Below are 18,285 nucleotides of genomic sequence, written 5' to 3'. Positions count from 1 at the left end.
GGGCAAAAAGCTGCACACACGGGGTGCTTTGCACAGCGTCTTTCTCTGAATTGCCACCAGTGCATGGCACTACGGAAGCACGTGTGCCCCAATCTCTCACTCATGAGGCTGCCAGGCGTCCAGCACACCACTGAAACCCAGCACCATGATCGCCGGCATTGCTGCGATCGCCAGCATTCCAGCCACCATCCTACCCGGCCTTGCCCTCCTGGCACAGAGCACTCTTTCTGTCCACTTTCTGTGATGCTGCCACCACAGAGAAGACCACAGCTGGCAGGTGGGTTTAGGGGACTCTCTTGATCCCCTCAGGGCCCCCAAGATCTGGCTCTGAGCCATGCCAGTCACCAGTAGTGACACATAGGCGGGAGCTCACCTAAGCAGGCTGGGAAGTAGATGTATCACCCTCACTGACCCTGAAGAGGCAGCTCCGGCCCCCACTGGCTGCAGGTGGCATCCGGGCAGGCATCCCGTGTCCCCCACCAGATGCCATCACGTGAAGTCAGATCCAGGGCATGTGTAGATGGACAGAGACCTGGTTGGGGAGGGCCCCTGTCCTCATGGCTCCAGTCTACCTCTGGGAGAGCCCTTGGCCTGGGGTGGAGCCTCCAGGGTCTGAAGCTCCTCATGGGGGGCTCAAGGAAGTCACTCCAACCCTCTGGGCCTCAGTTTCTCCTTCATAGGAAATGAGAGGGGATGTACCTCATCAGCAGTTTTTTTTTTTTTTTTTTTTTTTTGGAGACCGAGTCTCACTCTGTTGTGCAGGCTGGAGTGCAGTGGCACAGTCTCGGCTCACCGCAACCTCTGCCTCCGCCTCCCAGGTTCAAGAAATTCTTCTGCCTCAGTCTCCCAAGTAGCTGGGACTACAGGTGTGCACCACCACAGCCAGCTAATTTCTTTTTTTTTTGTATTTTTAATAGAGATGGGGTTTCACCATGTCACCCAGGCTGGTTTCGAACTCCTGAGCTCAGACAATCCGCCCGCCTCAGCCTCCCAGAGTGCTAGGATTTACAGGTGTGAGCCACCACACTTGGCCTAATCAGTGGTTTTATATTGTCTTCACAGGAGCCCAGGACTTCCTAGTGGTGGACTGGGGAACTCAGGGGCCTGGGGCAGGGTAGGGGGACACCAGCCACCTGCTTCTGGGGTTCCCTTTCCTGGGCGCAGTCAATTTCACTGTAACATGCTTATCGACATTGGGGTTTTTCTGGCCTTAGACAATCCCCAGCATGCCTTCTAAGTTGTGTGTCTCTATTTGAAATGATGGATAATTATCTTCAGCATTTATTAAGTACCTGCTACATGCAAGCACTGACTGTGGGACAAAGAGGACAGAACAGTGCCTGGCTGCGTGGGAGAGGGACGGAGGTGGAGTGGAGGCTGAGGAGGTATTTGGAGGCCAGAGAGAAGTCACAGCATCTCCTTCCAAGGACCCTGCTCTGAGAATCCAAGTCCACATCCCAGCCTGAAAGAGGGAGAAGAAAATGAGGGTGGGGAGGGGAAGGGGAGGGTAACCATTGGGATTTTTCCCCTCCTCAGGCCTCACTGTGGCCTAGTCATTAAATGACTGGGATCTGAGTTTGAGCCTTGACTTCACTTAGTTTTGGAGTCTCAGTTTCCTCATCTATAAAATGGGCACAACAGGAGAGTAATCGTTTCTACTGTGCAGAATATCCAGGAGGGTTTCATGAAGTAGTGCACACAGAATGCTTGATGCTTCAGAGGAATAGATTTGAGGCCAGGCGCGGTGGCTCACGCCTGTAATCCCAGCACTTTGGGAGGCCGAGGTGGGCAGATCACTTGAGTCCAGGAGTTCGAGATCAGCCTGGCCAAATAGTGAAACCCCATCTCTACTAAAAATACAAAAATTAGCTGGGCGTGCTGGCTAGTGCCTGTAATCCCAGCTGCTTGGGAGGCTGAGGCAGGAGAATCGCTTGAACCCGGGAGGGGGAGGTTGCAGTGAGCTGAGATCGCACCACTGCACTCCAGCCTGGGTGACAGAGCAAGACTCTGACTCCAAAACAAACAAACAAACAAAACCAGAGATTTGAGAGTCCAGAAGTAAGTGCATAGATTATGCTCAACTGATTTTCGACAAGGTTGCCAAGAACATTTAGTGGGGGAAGAATAGGCTCTTCAACAAATAGCGTTGGGGAAACTGGATCTCCACATGCAAAAGAATAAAGATAGACCTTTTCCCTTACACCAGATACAAATATTAACTCAAAATGGATCAAAGACCTAGATATAAGAGCTAAAACTATAAAAGTCATAGAAGAAAATATGGGGGTAAATACTGCTGACCTTGGATTTAGCAATGGTTTCTTAGATATGACACCAAAAGCACAAGCAACAAAAGAAAAAAATACATACATTGGAGTTCATTAAATTTAAAATAGGCTGGGCGTGGTGGCTCATGCCTGTGGTCCCAGCACTTCGGGAGGCCCAGGCGGGCAGATCGTTTGAGGCCAGGAGTTCGAGACCAGCCTGGGCAACATGGTGAAACCCTGTCTCTACTGAAAACACAAAAATTAGGTGGGTGTGGTGGTGTGTACCTGTAATCCCAGCTACTTGGGAGCTGAGGCAGGAATGATTTGAACCCAGGAGGTGAAGGTTGCAGTGAGCCAAGATCGTAACACTGCACTCCAGCCTGGGTGACAGAATGAGACTCTGTCTCAAAACAACACAAAACAAAAACAAAAACAAAAAAATGACTAAGAAGCACACTGACATCATTAGCCATCGGGGAAATGCAAATCAAGACCATAATGAGATACTGCCCCATACCCACTAGGCTCATCCTAATAAGACAAAACAAAACCAGAAAATAACAAGTGTTGACAAGGATTCAGAGAAACTGGAACTCTCGTACATTGCTGGTGGGAACGTAAGAGGTGCAGCACCTGTAGAAAACAGTTTGGTGGTTCCCCAAAAAGTTAAATTACCTTGTGACCCAGAAACTCCACTTTTAGGTAGACACCCAAGAGAAATGAAGACATACACACATGCAAAAACGGAGACCCAAATGTCCACAGCAGTATCACTCCTAATAGCCAGAAAGCAGAAGCAGCTCAAATGTCCATCAGTTAGGAAACGGATACACAAAATATGGTGTGTCCACATGATGGCATATTATGCAGCCATAAACAGGAATGAAGCACTGAGTCATGCAACACTGTGGACAAACCTTGGAAACATTTTGCCAGTGAAGGAAGGCCGTCACAAAGAGCCTCATATTGTCTGATTCCATTTGTATGAAATGTCTAGCATAGCTAAATTCATGGAGACAAAAAGTAGACGTGTGGTTTTCAGGGGCAGGGGAAGGAGATGGGGAGTAACTAACGGGTGCAGGGTTTTCTATTGGGGCGATGGAACGTGTTGGGACTAAGTAGAGATGCTGGTTGCACAACATCGTGAATGTACTGAATTGTATATTGTAAGATAGTTTAAAAGGCAAGTTTTATGTTAGACACAATACGACTTTTTTTTTTTTTGAGAGATGGGGTCTCACTACATTGCCCAGGCTGGTCTCAAACTCTTGGCCTCAAGTGATCCTCCTGCCTTGGCCTCCCAAAGTGCTGGGGTTATAGGTGTGAGCCACTGCACCCACCAAAACGTTGTTTAACTGGTTAATTTTATGTTATGTGAACTTCACCTGAGTTTTAAAAATGTTTTAAAATCTTTTTAAAAATGATTATTGCTATGCTGAGCCCGGGGTATACATCTGGGACTCCTCTGTCTGCACTGGAGTCCACCGTTTTGTGTGGTTTTGTCTCTGACCAATCTGGATTTCCCTAAACTCCCAGAATGTACCTGGCAATCAGCAGGGAACATTGAATGAACTGGTTAATCTAGCCAAATCTTCCCCGGCTGCTCAGTTGGGGAAACTGAGGCTGGGGGCGTATTCTCGCTCTCTCAGCAGCCAGGGCCTAGCACTCTGACTCCCGGTGGCATTCACTCTGCTCCTATGCACTGCTCCCTCCCCCCGCCAGCAGTTGGTGTGTGCTCGGGGAATTAGAAACACATTTTCATATATTTAAGCAAATCTGCTGCTGATGAAAAACAAATCGGATCCTGCAAACCAAAGCCGAACAGACCGGTTCCCGCATCATCTGCCGTTTCTCCCGTTCCTCATGGCCCGGCCCCTCTGGGAAGGAGTCCTGCATCAGTGCTGGCCACAGGGACTCTGGCCAGGTCAGCCCCGGTCAGGGGCCACGGCTCAGCATCCACGTGGTCCAGCCTGGTGAGCTCTGGACCAGCCCCACGGCACAGGGCTTCCATGTTCTGGGTTCCTCTCAATTGCCCCTCAATTGCCCTCCTGCCCCTCTTGCTCCTTCAGAGCCCGTGCCGTAATCCTTCCTAACCCTAGCGAGCGGTCAGGAGCCAGACACAGGAAGGCTGAACCCCAGCTCCTACACTCAGTGGGCTCTGAGAAGTCTCAGAATATTCACCGGTCAGATGCACAGTAACAGACCTACAGGGGCTTGGATGAGGTGGGCAGGGGGAGTGGACTGTCTCCTCTCTGTCACCCACACACTTTCCCCTTGAATCACCCGGCCCCCTTCCCTGCGTCTCTGCACGAACCATTCCTTCTGCCCACATCCTCACTCTCCTGACCCTTCCCATCCCGCAAGACCCACTTCTGAGCCCACGGCCTGTGCCTCTGGCTGTGGGTTTGGCCTATGGGGTCCTCTTCTGTCCCTCAAGCTAAATTCTAGAATTAAAAAGGATAAAAATAAAAATACACTTTTTTTTTTTTTTGAGACAGAGTCTTGCTCTGTTGCCCAGGCTGGAGTGCAGTGGGACGATCTCGGTTCACTACAAACCCCACCTCCCAGGTTCAAGTGATTCTCTTGCCTCAGACTCCCAAGTAGCTGGGATTACAGGCGTGCGCCACCACATCCGGCTGATTTTTGTATTTTTAGTAGAGACAGGGTCTCACCATGTTGGCCAGGCTGTTCTTGAACTCCTGACCTCAGGTGATCCACCCACCTCAGCCTCTCACAGTGCTGGGATTACAGGCTTGAGCCACCGTGCACCCGGCCCTTTTTTTGAGCATTCCTTTTGTGCTGGCACCCAGCTGAGGGCATCACACGCCTGGTCTCGTCTTATTTGTACACATGTCCTTCGAGGTTGTGTCCAGCGCCATGCCCAGTTTCAGATGACAAAACCAAGGCTCAGGGTCACAAGGGACTTATCCAAAGTCCCACATCGCAGAAGTGCGGGATGCCCCCGGGCCCCATCTCCTCCCTCCAGAAGCCCAAGTTCTCATCCGCAGCATGGTGCGGCCTGCCTGTCTGTCCGTCCGTCCATCTGTCCGTCTCATCTGCAGCATGGTTCGACCTGCCTGTCCGTCCGTCCGTCTCATCTGCAGCATGGTGCGGCCTGCCTATCTGTCCGTCTGTCCGTCTGTCCATCTCATCCGCAGCATGGTGTGGCCTGCCTGCCTGTCCGTCCGTCTGTCCGTCTCATCCGTAGCATGGTTCGACTTGCCTGCCTGTCCGTTCGTCCGTCCATCCATCTCATCCGCAGCATGGTGCTCCTGCCTGTCTGTCCATCTGTCTGTCCATCCGTCCATCTTATCCGCAGCATGGTGCGGCCTGCCTGCCTGTCCGTCCATCCATCTATCCGTCTCATCCGCAGCATGGTTCGACCTGCCTGCCTGTCCGTCCATCCATCTATCTGTCTCATCCGCAGCATGGTTCGACCTGCCTGCCTGTCCGTCCATCCATCCATCCGTCTCATCCGCAGCATGGTGCGGCCTGCCTGTCTGTCCGTTCGTCTGTCCATCCATCCACTGCCTGCCCCATCGCAGGTGGGATTGGAGGCAGCTTGTCATCATACCCACAGTAAATGAGAAAAAGGGAAATGGATGAAACATCAGAGTTAGGAAGCACAGAGGAAGACAGCCTGGGAAGGTGGGGATGCACAAACCGGAAAGGTCTGGGGTCTCTGAGTCTCTGACATTCTTTGGAAAGATGTCCCGTCTGGGCCCTTTCACACAGCTGCCTGCCTTCCACGGGGTGTCTGGACCCAACCTCATTCCCTCAAGGGAAGTCAGAAGCAAGGGTCTCACTCCCTGGGCCCCGGGCCTCGGTCTTCTCATTGTCTACTGCCCAGGAGGGAGACTTCACTGTGCAACAAGATGTCATTTCACGGAACTATTCTTGTCCTAGGCTGGGCCCTGCCTCGGGCATTTCAAGAGACTGAGTGGCTTTAACGGCTGGTGCAGCTCAGGTGCCAAAGTCACTTGCAACTGACTTAAGGACAGAGTTGTGCAAACCTCCCGGCTTCATCCAGTCGCAAATCACACAGAACAGGGACTGCAGTGGAGAGAGAAGCAGGGGCTTCCAGGGTCTCCTCTGTCCTGACCCAAACCCCAGTTTTTCCTTCAAGACTCAGCCCTGGCCGAGCGCGGTGGCTCACTCCTGTAATCCCAGCACTTTGGGAGGCTGAGGCGGGCAGATCACGAGGTCAGGAGATCGAGACCATCCTGGCTAACACGGTGAAACCCTGTCTCTACTAAAAATACAAAAAATTAGCCTGGCGTGGTGGCAGGTGCCTGTAGTCCCAGCTACTGGGGAGGCTGAGGCAGGAGAATGGCGTGAACCCAAGAGGCAGAGCTTACAGTGAGCCGAGATTGCGCCACTGCACTCCAGCCTGGGCGACAGAGCGAGACTTTGACTCCAAAAAAAAAAAAAAAAAAAATACAGCCCTGATCCTGCCTCCTCCGAGAAGCGTTCCTGGATCACACCATGCTTCCTCCCATGCATCCATTCATTCAGGAAATGCTTACTGGGCACTGATCAAGCCCAGAGGGAGGTGCTGGGGATGCAAAGATAGCGAGACAGCCCTGCCTTTGAGGAGCTCACAGTCCAGGGGGAAAGCAGACATCTAAAGTTACAGAATTGGTCCCAACAGCCAGCACGCAGTGAGCACCTACTATGTGCCAAGCACCGTGCTCATGACAGTCTCCTATGCACGTTCTATTAATAGCTCCCATTGAGAAACTAAGGTTCAGAGAGGTTAGGTCTCACATCAGAGATCACACAGCACGGGATTCCAAACTCTCCATTCCTAGGGCCAGAACTCTTCACTGATAGGCCAGTCAGTAAGCAGGATGATGACCAAATGAGGGCCTCCTCACCCCACTGGGCAAAGGAGTCAGAGAAGGCCTCCTGGAGGAGGAGGTAGGGTCCAACCTGAACCTTGAAAAAGGAGCCAGGGTTATCCAGGTAGAAGCAGAAGCCTTGAAAACAAAGGAAGGAGGGGGCAGGCATTCGGGTGGAGGAGACAGCACGGGCCAAGGCTGGAGCGCCCGGAGAGTTCATGGGGAGGGGCACGCCCTCCTCCTTCCCCAGCTCCTATCATATCAGGCCCCGGTGTCACCATTTGTGGTTAGCTGCATATTGTCTTCAATGTCTGTTGTGTTTTTCTCTTGTTTTTCACTTAATTTATCTCTAGTCATCTCACTTTCCCATCACAACGTGCCTGGCATGAGGTCATACCTGGAAACATCTGCCGACTGGAGGGGTTTGATGGCGAGAGGAGGGAGGCTGGGGCCAGAAACGCAGAGGGGGAAGGAGACCAGAGCCATCGGGCTGGTCAGCTCTGCACTGTTGGATGGAAACATTTCATGATCCTCAAGGTCTGGCAGGAGGCAGAGTGTCTGTGACCTTGATTCTGCATGTGGTGTTCAATGTCACAGTGGGGAGTGGCTCAAGGACTCCAGGACCTGCCTGCCGTCTGCATTCAACAGCCCAGCAGACCCCCTGGGGGAAGAATGGGACCATTTGCTCTGCAGCTGGGTAAACTGAGGCACAGAGAAGCTAAAGCAGGTTCTAACTGAGTAAGATGTGTGTTCAAAGATGCACGTTCACAGCCTGCCCTTGGCTTTCCTGTCCACCAAAGCCAAGGTGCCTCTGTATGCTGGAGACTCCAACATGGCTGAAATTTGAATGTTCACCCATGTCAATGTAGAAATGTCAGGCTTATCAAGATTGGATAAACAATAATATTCAAGCCTCACACTAGAAAAGAACTTACAGTCTCTGCCAAGCACCTTCCGTTATGTTGTGAGAGGCATTTCCTCTCCCAGGAAGTCAGTGAGGTGGGCAAGGCAGTGAAGATCATACCCCTTTTACAGATAGGGAAACTGAGGCTTGGAGAATTTGAATGACTCACCTCAGACCACCCAGCCCCCAAGTGACAACACTGGGATGTGAGCTCAGGGCTTCAGATTCCAGGCCTGTAGCTCTTGTCAGGAGGTAGTGCTGCCTCTCTCTGGAACCTTCCACTGGCTCCTGCTCAGAAGCACAGACCCCCCGCCTTGGCAAGCAAGGCCCGCATCTGGGAATCTCGGCTCCCAGCTCCGTCCTTCCATTCCCAGGACCCCCTACTGCTCTCCTGTTGGCTCCTGTCTCCCCTCAGCAATGCCTCTCCCCTTAACCTGCACAGACCCCATGGGACCCACAGACCTCTGGCCCCTTCGTCAACGGCAGGCTTCATCCACCATCCTGGACCAACCCCACCCCAGCGCTCCAGAGACTTCCTGTTAAAAGGCAGAGTCTGGCTCGGCAGTTGTGGGGCAGGGTCTGGGATTCTGCACCTCTATCAAGGTGAGGTCAGCGCTGCTGCACTGAGGCGATTGCTCTGAGGGGGAGTGGCAGGATTCCCTTGGCACCCCGCTGCCTGGGCAGTAGTTCTCTCTCTCTCTCTCTCTCCTGCTCGTCAGCTCACCCCTGAGTCTCGGGTGGCTAGCTTTTGTCTCCAAGGCACAAAGGAAGGGTTTCCCCCTTCCTCTCACGGGGACCACAGGTGGCCGGCAGGAGACCTATCTTGCAGAGCGCTAAGGGGCACCTCCCAATGCCAGTCACGCCCTCCCCATCTCCAAGGGTCCTGCAAGCAGCAGTTGCCCTGTGAGGGGCTGAGATGCCTTTGCCCGCCGCCCTTCCTGCCTCCTCCCCGGCCTGCAGCCTTGCTGGGCTGACCTCAGGGGCAGGCCCTGGGAATGTGGGTGCGGGCCGCCTCTCTTCTCCCACAGCCCTCATTGCAATTTTGTCCTTGCCCAAGAATCCTCTGTTGAGAGCTCATCCCTATTAATTCTCATTGTGCATTTAGAGCCAATAGGTTTTTATTTATTCATTTATCTTGTCTTTCAGCCTCCTCCCCTTCCTTGCAAGGCTGGAATTTACAATTCAGTTCTCAGGTGGCCTTGCTGAAGGACAGGAAGCCTGGGAAAGAGAGAGGGTCTGCACCCCGCATCTGAAAAGGCCGTCCGCCCCTGGGTCCCTCCTGTACCCTCGGAGTGCAGCCGGGCTTGCGCTCCCGTGGGCTGGATGTTGGGACACACCTAGCACCTGCCGCTGAAGGGGCGATGGGGAGCAAGGACCCATGGGCGATGGCAAGGCTAAGGGGGCAGTGGGCATCTGGCCGCCATTAGGGCGCCCCCTGGTGGCTGGTTAACAACAGCTGCTGGGGCTGCAGGCGAGGAAGCTCCCCCAGCCTGCATCTTCCACATGCTGCCAGAGACTAGCAATACAAGGCGTGGCGTCCCCAAGGCTGGGGAGAGGCAAAGGACCCCGGGGAAGAAGCGAAGCCAGGAAAATCACCGAGGCCATAATCACAACAGTGATAAGCTGGTGACTAGTATTGCACACTGAGTACCTACTATGTGTCCACACTTACCACGGCAGCACGGCCGGGCTGTGCCGTCCCGCCAGGACCGTGACACTCCTACATTATGGTTTCTACTGGGCAGAGGAAGACAGTGAAACTCAGAGAGGTCAGAAGTGGAGAGAGGGGAGGCTGTGCCGCCTGGTGGGTGGGCATGGGCCTTGGCTACAGGCAGTTCCCAGCCTGCCTTCTCAACGGAGTGATGTTGGCAGGATTTAGGCAACACTTTCTAATCCCAAAAATGAGATTAGAATAGGACCTACCTCAGAGCATCCTACTGCCCGGACCCTCCCAGGGGAAGCCACAATAAACTGTGGCATCAGGGTTTGAACCCAGATCTATCTAGAAGTAACCACCCCCTCCAAAAACCACCCCTCCAAAAGCCAGCCCTCCAAAGCCAGCCCTCCAAAAGCCAGCCCTGCAAAAGGCTGCCGTCCACCTGCCACGGCGGCCTCCCCATCCTCATCGGACACACATCTGTAATCAAAGCAGAGCTGGATGGATGGCAGCCCATGATGAAATATTTAAGTCCATCACACAGGTGGCGAGACGCCGAGGACTTGCCCATGTGGGAGATTGTGGAGGGACTGTTCTTTCTCCCCTGCCTTCCCCACCTGTCTGCTCAGGAGAGGAGCAGGGGATGGGGATGGGAGAGAGCACTCTTCTAGACCCCAGGGCTTGAGGCTGGCTGCCTGGGATGAGGCTCTGCCGGCATTGGGACTGGGAGGGGTGACCACCTCCCCAGAACAGCCACCCACTGCACTGGGTTCTCTGTCTGAGGGTGGGGGCAGGGCAGAGGTCCAGGGCCAATGACATCCTAGACAGCTTTGGCAAGGAGAGGGCCTCGGACTTGCCTCTGAGGGTCATCTCCCCACCTCAAGCCCTCGACCCAAAGCTGGTCCTAGAATTATGATTTAGCTGCTCCCCCAAGCACGTTAAGGCAGTGATTAGTATTTAAGAGAAAAAATACAGTTGAGACTCTAATACGAGAGACAGAGGTTGACCGTGCCCGAGAGCGTGTGGAGAACCCTCCCACCGGCTTTGAGATGTGGACTGAGCACCAGCCCCTATCCTGGCCTTCCTCCTGGCTTCCAGAGCCCAGCCCCCTTGCTCGGCCCTGCGGTCCCCGGGGCAGTTATGGCCACAGACTATCCAGCCCCAGCTCCTGGCTTCGTGCCGCCTTCTCCTTCCCTCCCTCCCTCCCTCTCTCTCTCCCCAGCTGGCCCTGGCCCAGCCACCACCCACAGTGACAGCCTCATCACCACTGACAAGCCTGAGTAAGAAGCTACCTTCTCAGGCTGACTGCCCTGTGATGTGAGCAGAGCCGGCCCATGAGATCAAGTCCTCAGGACTCTGAGGTGGGGGCACTGGGTCAGCCCCACCACAAACCCAGTGACCTGGAGGCTCCTCCAAGGACACGCAGAGGTACCAGCGGCCTGGGGATGGCATCAAGCCCCTCCTGTGAGCTTCTGCAGCCTGGCTGCCCTACCCAGCTCTGCCCTGCCCTGCCAGGGACGGCCTCCGGAGCACTGCCCAGTGGGAAGCAGCTTAGCTCAGAGACATTGGAGCCACTCTAAGCTGGAATCACAGCTTCACCACCTCCTGGAGTGTGACCTTGGCCAGATGCCTTTACCCGTCACCCCTGGGCTGCCTCAGTTACCCCACCTGTATGACCAGAATGACAACGGCTAACATCTGCGTGCACTTACTCTGTGCCAGGTCCTATTCCGAACACTTTACCTACATTAATTAAGCCACAAACTCCTCACAATGACCCTAGGGGTGTGTGCTCTTAGTGTGCCCATTTTGCAGATGACAGAACAGAAGCCCACAGATGTCACTGGGCCAGAGCCCTCCCCTGACGCTCCTGCTTTATACAACACAGAATCCACCTGGCTAGCTGAGGGGAGGACTCCTCACAATGGCATCAGGCTCGGCCCACACACTCAGGCAGCTCGCACGCAACCATCTCTGCTGTTGTTGTTGCTGTTAACATTACTTGAGTACTGAAGTACTCCGTGCCCCTAGGACCCCTCCTTCTCTAGCTAGGGAGGCAAGGGACAATGCCTGAATGTCTGCCTTCCCCCGACTTACCCAGGCGCTGCCATCACTGCATGTAGGAATGGAACTGGAAGGGGACCCAAGCTGCACTGTCTGTCCCAGCCTAACCCCCAACTTCATCCTGCGTGAATCCCCTCTGCGCCTCCGTCAAACCTCCCCATGCAAAGGGCCAGCTCAGTGCTTGGCATGCTCTAGCTTCACGGTACCATCTGCTGGACTGGACTGAGTGGGCTAAGAGGTTGCACCGCAGAAAGGATGAACAGAGGGAGCTTACAGTATCATGTTGCAGGTAGCATCTTGCTCACTCGCCCAGAATGCTGACTTCCTACACAGGAGGTGGGGCTTAGCCTCAAGGCTGCGGAGCTGAATACTATAGGCTTCCCGAGGGAACTGAACTAGTGGCCAGCTGGCCGAGAATGCCCCTACCCCAGAGAACAATGTCACATGACCCCAGTGTCCTCAGGGTGTCCTCTGTTTTGACACATTTCCAAGGTGGGACAAAGACCTGGTCCAGGTCTGGTCCAGACCTGGTCAAGAGGCAGGAAAGTCAGCCTTGCGTCTCAGTCCTCCAGCTCTGCTCATCCACCCCAAGGATCTACTCCAGACCTCCTCCCACTTGGCCTGGGCAAACAAAAGGCAGTAAGTGGACTTACATGGGAGCAGAACCTCTCAGGGGGGTCTCCACATGTGATGCCTGAGGGCTCCACCTTCACCTTGACGTAGTCCTTCAGGCGCATCACCTTGGGCTGGCAGGCGTAGAACTCCCAGGTGGGGCCCTCATCTGTGGTCACCCAGGATTTGCAGATGTCATAGTCCCCAGAGGCCAGAGGGAGGCAGTGCAGGAAGAGCGCCAGCAGGTGCAGCATGGCTGCGCAGTCTGCAGAGGCGCGGCCCAGAGAAGCCCTGGAGAGGCAGCGACGGGGTCAGGCGGGACTCGCGGCCTCAGCATGGAAATGCCACATCTACCAGGCGAGGGTGGCCGGGGTGTCCCAGGGACCCGAGCACTGAAGCTTTGCAAACAGCGAGGAACTTGTTGTTTCCAAAAGGCCGACACGGAAAATTCAGAGCCAGCGTTTCTCAGACTGCTGATGGACAGATCAGAAAGTTGCCCATAACTTCACGTCCTCCTAACCTTGGCATCACACCTCCCCTGGAGGTGAATCTGATCAAATCAGGCAGATTCTCAAATTGTGACAGTGGATGGAAATGGGATAAGGAGAAATTCCGCAGGGATCCTGCATGAGGCTGGATCAGATTGCTTTTAATTTTTGTCCTTCCAATCAATCCAGGTCTTTAAAGGGCTCTTAATGGGTGACGTGCTCAACACAACGGCAAAACAACCCTCCAGCCTGCATTGTAAAGATAAAATAAAATCAGGAGGTGGGCATGTTAGCTGGAAACATGTTCCCTCTTTGGGACTGGACTTGGGTTCTCAGACCAATAAAAGAGATTTCTTTCATATGAGCTTAAGGTGGCAACAGCTGTGTGACTGGACTAGAATAAAAAGCTGCTGAGGTGTTCACTGGGGAGAAGGCTATTTGGTTCTGCTTTGGTGGGGGCCGGCACTAATGGGGCCCAGCTGACCTTGGCTGGTAGCCATCGGCAACTTATTATGAAGTTTCTGAGATCTCAGCTCTCAATCCATCCAGGTACCTGGGGTCTGACTTGTCTTTCATTGTAAGAGGGGAGGAGAGAGAGAGAGCTCATTAGCAACAACACCTGCAACAAATTAAAGAGGGGGAGAATAGAGACGTATAAGAACAAAAGCTCTCCGGCAAAATGTGCAAAAAATGAGGCTGCATTAGCAAAGTCTCCCGAGAAAACTGGGTTATTTTTATTAATATCAGAGTTGCACATTTGGAGATCGGGCATGTTATTTAAAAGGTGGTGCATTTTTCTCTCATTTATGGGAATGTTAGTTCAGCAGAAGTGCCCCTGCTTGGGGGTCAGAGACTTTCGAAAGCATCCCCAGGAGCCAAGATTTAATGGTTGCTTTAAAATACCATGACTGTCAAGTCAGAATGTCAAAGTTGTTAAAGGCAAAGATGAGCATGTAACTATAGGTGCAGATGGACCCATACCTATATGTATAGATGAACAGAGTGCTCCACGTGCTGGCCAACCATGAAGAGCCAGGCACTGAGAAACAGCTCCCCAATCATAGGAACAATCTGAAATGGCAAATTTAATTTTTTTTTAACTGTAAGAAACTAGGGATATTGAAGACTGCCAAAGAGGTAACAATGCTTTGTGAGTTCAGATTTTTCTGATCAAGGCCAGCATTTTGCAAATCATTCTTAGAGGGTATGTCTATAAATGGGTTACGATTATTGCTGTGCTATTTTAAGCTTCTGTTAATTATTTAAAATCAAAATAGATATAATTAATATATTATATCAAAATAGATACCAGTTACATGAATGTTACATTGGGAAATAACACGACTGCAGTACTGTGGTGTGTTCCAGACACTGGATACGTCACCCGGAGAATCCAAGTCCAGCCAGCATGGGATTCTGGCCAAAAATATTGGCCAATAGGGCAAAGGTTACTGCAGTAAGTTACAGCAGAAGTGCCTGCATGATTAATTATTCTGGTTAATATGTCTCCGATGTTTGCATTTGATTTCCCAAACCACCCCAAATGTCCAGTCTGGACCTGGCTCTCCCCTGACATCCTCTTCACCTCCTGTACTTGCAAGGCCCCTGAAGAGTTAACTGTGTTTCCGTGAAACTCCATTCTCCACCCAGACAGAAAAACGCTCCTGCCAAAAATGACAAACCGAAGTGGCGGACACTTGCTGCCCTGAGCGCCCTGAGCACCTCAGGCTCGGAGCAGCCCCCAGCCAGGGCCCCAGGGCTCCAGGCATGGGACTCATTCATCTGAGTTAGGGCGACCCCTGCCCCTCTCTCTGGGTGAAGGACTGCTGATGGAGATGAATGAGAACCCAGCCAGGACCATTTTCCCCGTCTCACCTCTGGCTGTTTAAAAGGGAACCTGTTACAGAGCCTGCCTGGCCTTGAAGGCGCTCCTTGCTAGAAAACTCTAAGAAAGAACGTGCCCGGTGTCTATTTTTGCAACCTGAGAAAATGTAGTAAAAATAAAATAGCGCGGCCGGCAAAGGTTTGGATGCCTCTACCCGAGCTCGCGCTGCCCAGAGCACAGCACGTTCCTAATTAATTCTTCCAGCAGTCGACTCCTAACTGTTCACTAACAGGTAGGGAGCTCCTGGCTGCTGGGACAACCAGGACGCCGGGCTGCGGCTTGCAAGGAGGGCGCAGCTGCAACCTTCCTTCAGCTGCAGGACCCGCGGCTGCTCGGGGCTTGCAGGGCGCTGGACGCCGCCGGGCGTGGGGAGGCAGCGAGGCCCGGAGGCCGGGAGGCTGGGGCGAGCGGCGCGCGCGGCGCAACTCGCAAATCTATTAATTGCAGTCCTGCTGGTTTAAATGCCACGCATTCCCTGGAAAATAAATAAATTTTAAAAACCCTAACAACAACAAAATCTGCCAGGGGAAAAATGTGTTTACAACTAGTCAATCAATTGGGCGTTGCTGGCATCGCAGGGGGAATTACGAGCTCAGCACACGAATATTGCAGGCGGGTTCTGCCAAAAAGAAAAAAGAGAAGGGGGAAGAGAGGCAGGAGTCCCCGGATAACGAGGAGGAGCGCAGAGAGTGAGGAGTCGGCAGGGAAATTTTCAGAGTAAGAAGCTGCATCCCGGAGGATCGTTTTCTCCGTGGAAAATTTATCTTCACCTGATATTATTAAGAAACTGCAGCTCCCAGAAACAAATAGAATCAATGTGCTTTATTTTCTTTTAAGAGTCCTCAGGAACCGAGGGGGGCTGATAGCCAGGGTATTAAAACTCGAAAATTAGATTTTATCAGGATTTCTGAACTCAGATTTCTCTGTCTTATTGAATTAGCGCCTCCCGAGCTGGCTGGGCTCGCCAGCAGGTTCCTCTTGGAGTTGCCTGCTGCGCCCTCGCCGTGTGGGAAACTTGCCGCGGCGGGCGCGGGGCCCCTGGGGGCACGGGAGGGAGGGCGCTGGGGGCTCCTGGGGCTAGGGGGGACTCAGCCCACCCCGGGGTTCCCTCTCCCTCCTCGGCAGGGGCGGCAGAGGGGGGTGAAATCTGCCTTCAGGGGAGAGTGGGGGTTGCCGGGAGGGAAAGGGAGCTTGGCCGGCGGGGTCACCTTCCCGTCCTCTGCCCCGGGAGGGGTCCAGCGGGCGCCCCGCGCTCCCTGTAGCCTCGGCGGGCGTCCTAATTCCGGCGGCCCCGGCGTCCCCCTGCTCCGGAGCGGGCCCTTTATCCGGCCCCTGGGTCCCCGCCCGCGGGAGCCCTGGAAAGTTGGGCGCGGGAGGCGGGGCGCGAGCAGCAGCCCCCGGGTGGGTCCCGGCGGGCGGCGGGCGGGGTCGAGGCCGGGGCCAGGGTCGAGTCAGTGCTTCGGGCCGGCTGCGAGCCCTGTGCCTGGGACACCGACGACCCGGCAGCCCCGCAGCTGCTTTTCGTCTTCCCAAAGTTGCGTGCAAGCCACGGGAGCAATTAATAATTAAGCCCGTAATAAAGGCCCGGCCGGGACTGAGGTGCCCCCTTTTTCGGCACTGCCTCCCTTAATTAAAAGACACAGAGCAGGGCGCCCAGGAACTGGCTGGATCCTCTGCCCCGGCGCTGCCGCCTGTGGCGACCCGGCCGCCGCCGCCCCCAGCCCAGACGGCCAACTTACTCCGGAGCGGGCGGACCCCGCGAGCCCGCGGTCCTCTCTTCCCGCCTTCCCGCCGCCTCTGCTCCCCCCACCTGCGCGCCGCTCAGTTCCAGGTTCGACTCCACGCCGGCCCCAAACCAGTGCCTGCGCCCCCTCACCTCCCGACCCCCTCCCGGCGCCGGGAGAAGTTTCCAGCCGCGGCCGGACTGGCCGGGAGTTTCTCTGTGCAACTCACAGGCTCCCAGTTTGCAGAGAGATGGGAGGGCACGGGATGGGGGTGGCTCTAAGCGGTGGCGGTGGAATTGGGGTGGGGGAGAGGCGCGGGAGCAGGGTTAGTTTCCTTTTCCGAGACACATCCGAGCATCCTTGCAACATCCCTCCCCGACACACACACACACACACACACACACACACTCTCTCTCTCTCACACACACACACACACACACACACACTCCCTCTCACACACACGACGGAAAGGACCCGGGGGAACTGGCCAGAAAGACAAGCTACCCCTTTAAGATGCTGCTAAGAACGCACCCTCACACACCCCTCTGGGGCGACTCCAGTCCTCAGCTCGCAGCAGCCGCCACCAAACAACTTTTGCATCCGAGCCTTTGCCGGGCCGCTGTAAGTGGCTCCCGGGCCCGGGCAAGCCTGCATGGTCACCGAAGCCCTTTAAAAATGAAACCAGCCTGGCCAAGCTGCAGCCTCTCCCCCCGCCCGCCTCCCGGGCTCTCCCCGCCCGCCTTACCCCGGCTCGGAGCGGCTTCCCGGCGCGGGGACCCGGGAGGGCCGAGGACCGCCACCCTCCGGCGCTGCGCCTCCCCCCTCGGGCTGGCGCTGGGTGGGGGCGCGGGCCGAGGGCTGCGAGCCGCTGCTCCTTCCCCGCGCCGCTCCCGCCGCTGTGGCCGCCGCCGCCGCCGCCGTCAGATCGGGGCCGGGGAGCCCTCCGGCCGCCGGGGGGGCCGCCCGCAGCCGTCCCGGAGACGCGGGCCGGGGGAGGGGGCCGCCCGCGCCGCCCGCATCGCCCGCCCGGGCTGAGCGGGAGGTCGCCGCTAACAAGTGCAAACTTTTTGGCTCCCCTGGGCGGCCCGGGGAGGACCCGCTCTCGGGCGCCGGGCAGCCCCCGGCCCGGGTGGGCTTCGCGGCGTCTCGTCGGGGAGCCGGGGCATCCCCCCGGCGCGGCGCGGGCCAGATGGCGGGCGCTTCACTGCCCCCCTGCACTCCGCTCCAAGTTAATGCCGAGGCTAAATCCTCTTGCCATCACTCACGATCACCATCGGGGCTTTTATCTCTCGGTCTGATCCGGGCTGCGTAACTTCCTCTGTGTGGCTTTAACACACCATCCCACCACGGAGCAACGGTCTTCTTAAAGGTGCAGGAAGGAAATATTGCGCGGCTCGGGGGACGCGCCACGGCCCGGGGAGGGGCGCGGCGAGCAGGGGCGTCCCGGCGGGCCCGTGGCCAGGGTGGCCCCGGCAGCTTCTGGGGGGTCGCTGCCTAAACATCGCCTCCCGGCCTGGGGGCCAGCGGGTCCCTGCGCCCAGAGCGCATCCTCAGCCGGCTCCGGTCAGGCGCAGCCGGGCTGCAGCTTCCTTTTCCAAAACCCGGGGGCCTGCCGGGGTGCCAGCGCCCATGGGTGTGGGGGCTGCCCCATCGGCACGAGGGAGGGGGGCCAAGTGAGTCAGTTCCCCCACCCCCCACAGCCAAGGGCTCAGGGCTGCTCCTCGGTCTCTCTCTGTGAAGTGCTGCCACCCAGAAGGCCCCAAGCAGTGGGTACCGGGGTGGGTGGGTGGATTTGGGGAGATGGGGAGGGGGAGCGATCTGAGCGCACAACCAGAGCCTGAAT

General features: G+C 55.5%; 1 protein-coding gene across 7 annotated transcripts in view; it reads right to left on the bottom strand.

Annotated features, from left to right (window-relative positions):
- NTNG2 (netrin G2) overlaps positions 1–17,314 on the bottom strand; it is an 82,082-nt gene extending 64,768 nt beyond the window's left edge. The window contains exons 1-4 of one of the 7 annotated variants that reach the window (XM_055351397.2): positions 17,188–17,303; positions 13,815–13,904; positions 13,318–13,452; positions 12,387–13,082 (exon numbers count right to left, since the gene is read on the bottom strand). In XM_055351397.2, the coding sequence (XP_055207372.1) occupies positions 12,387–12,599 (213 nt within the window). In that variant the 5' untranslated portion in view covers positions 12,600–13,082; positions 13,318–13,452; positions 13,815–13,904; positions 17,188–17,303. Of the gene's footprint in view, positions 1–12,386; positions 13,083–13,317; positions 13,453–13,814; positions 13,905–16,457; positions 16,723–16,973; positions 17,122–17,187 lie in introns of those variants that run through there. The other 6 variants (XM_055351398.2, XM_055351395.2, XM_055351399.2 and 3 more) reach the window with 6 other exon arrangements.
- Positions 17,315–18,285: the final 971 nt, after the last annotated feature.

The sequence above is a fragment of the Gorilla gorilla genome, chromosome 13, assembly GCF_029281585.2.
Source record: "Gorilla gorilla gorilla isolate KB3781 chromosome 13, NHGRI_mGorGor1-v2.1_pri, whole genome shotgun sequence".
NCBI classification, from domain to species: domain Eukaryota; kingdom Metazoa; phylum Chordata; class Mammalia; order Primates; family Hominidae; genus Gorilla; species Gorilla gorilla.
This window is presented reverse-complemented; position numbering and strand designations above follow the sequence as displayed.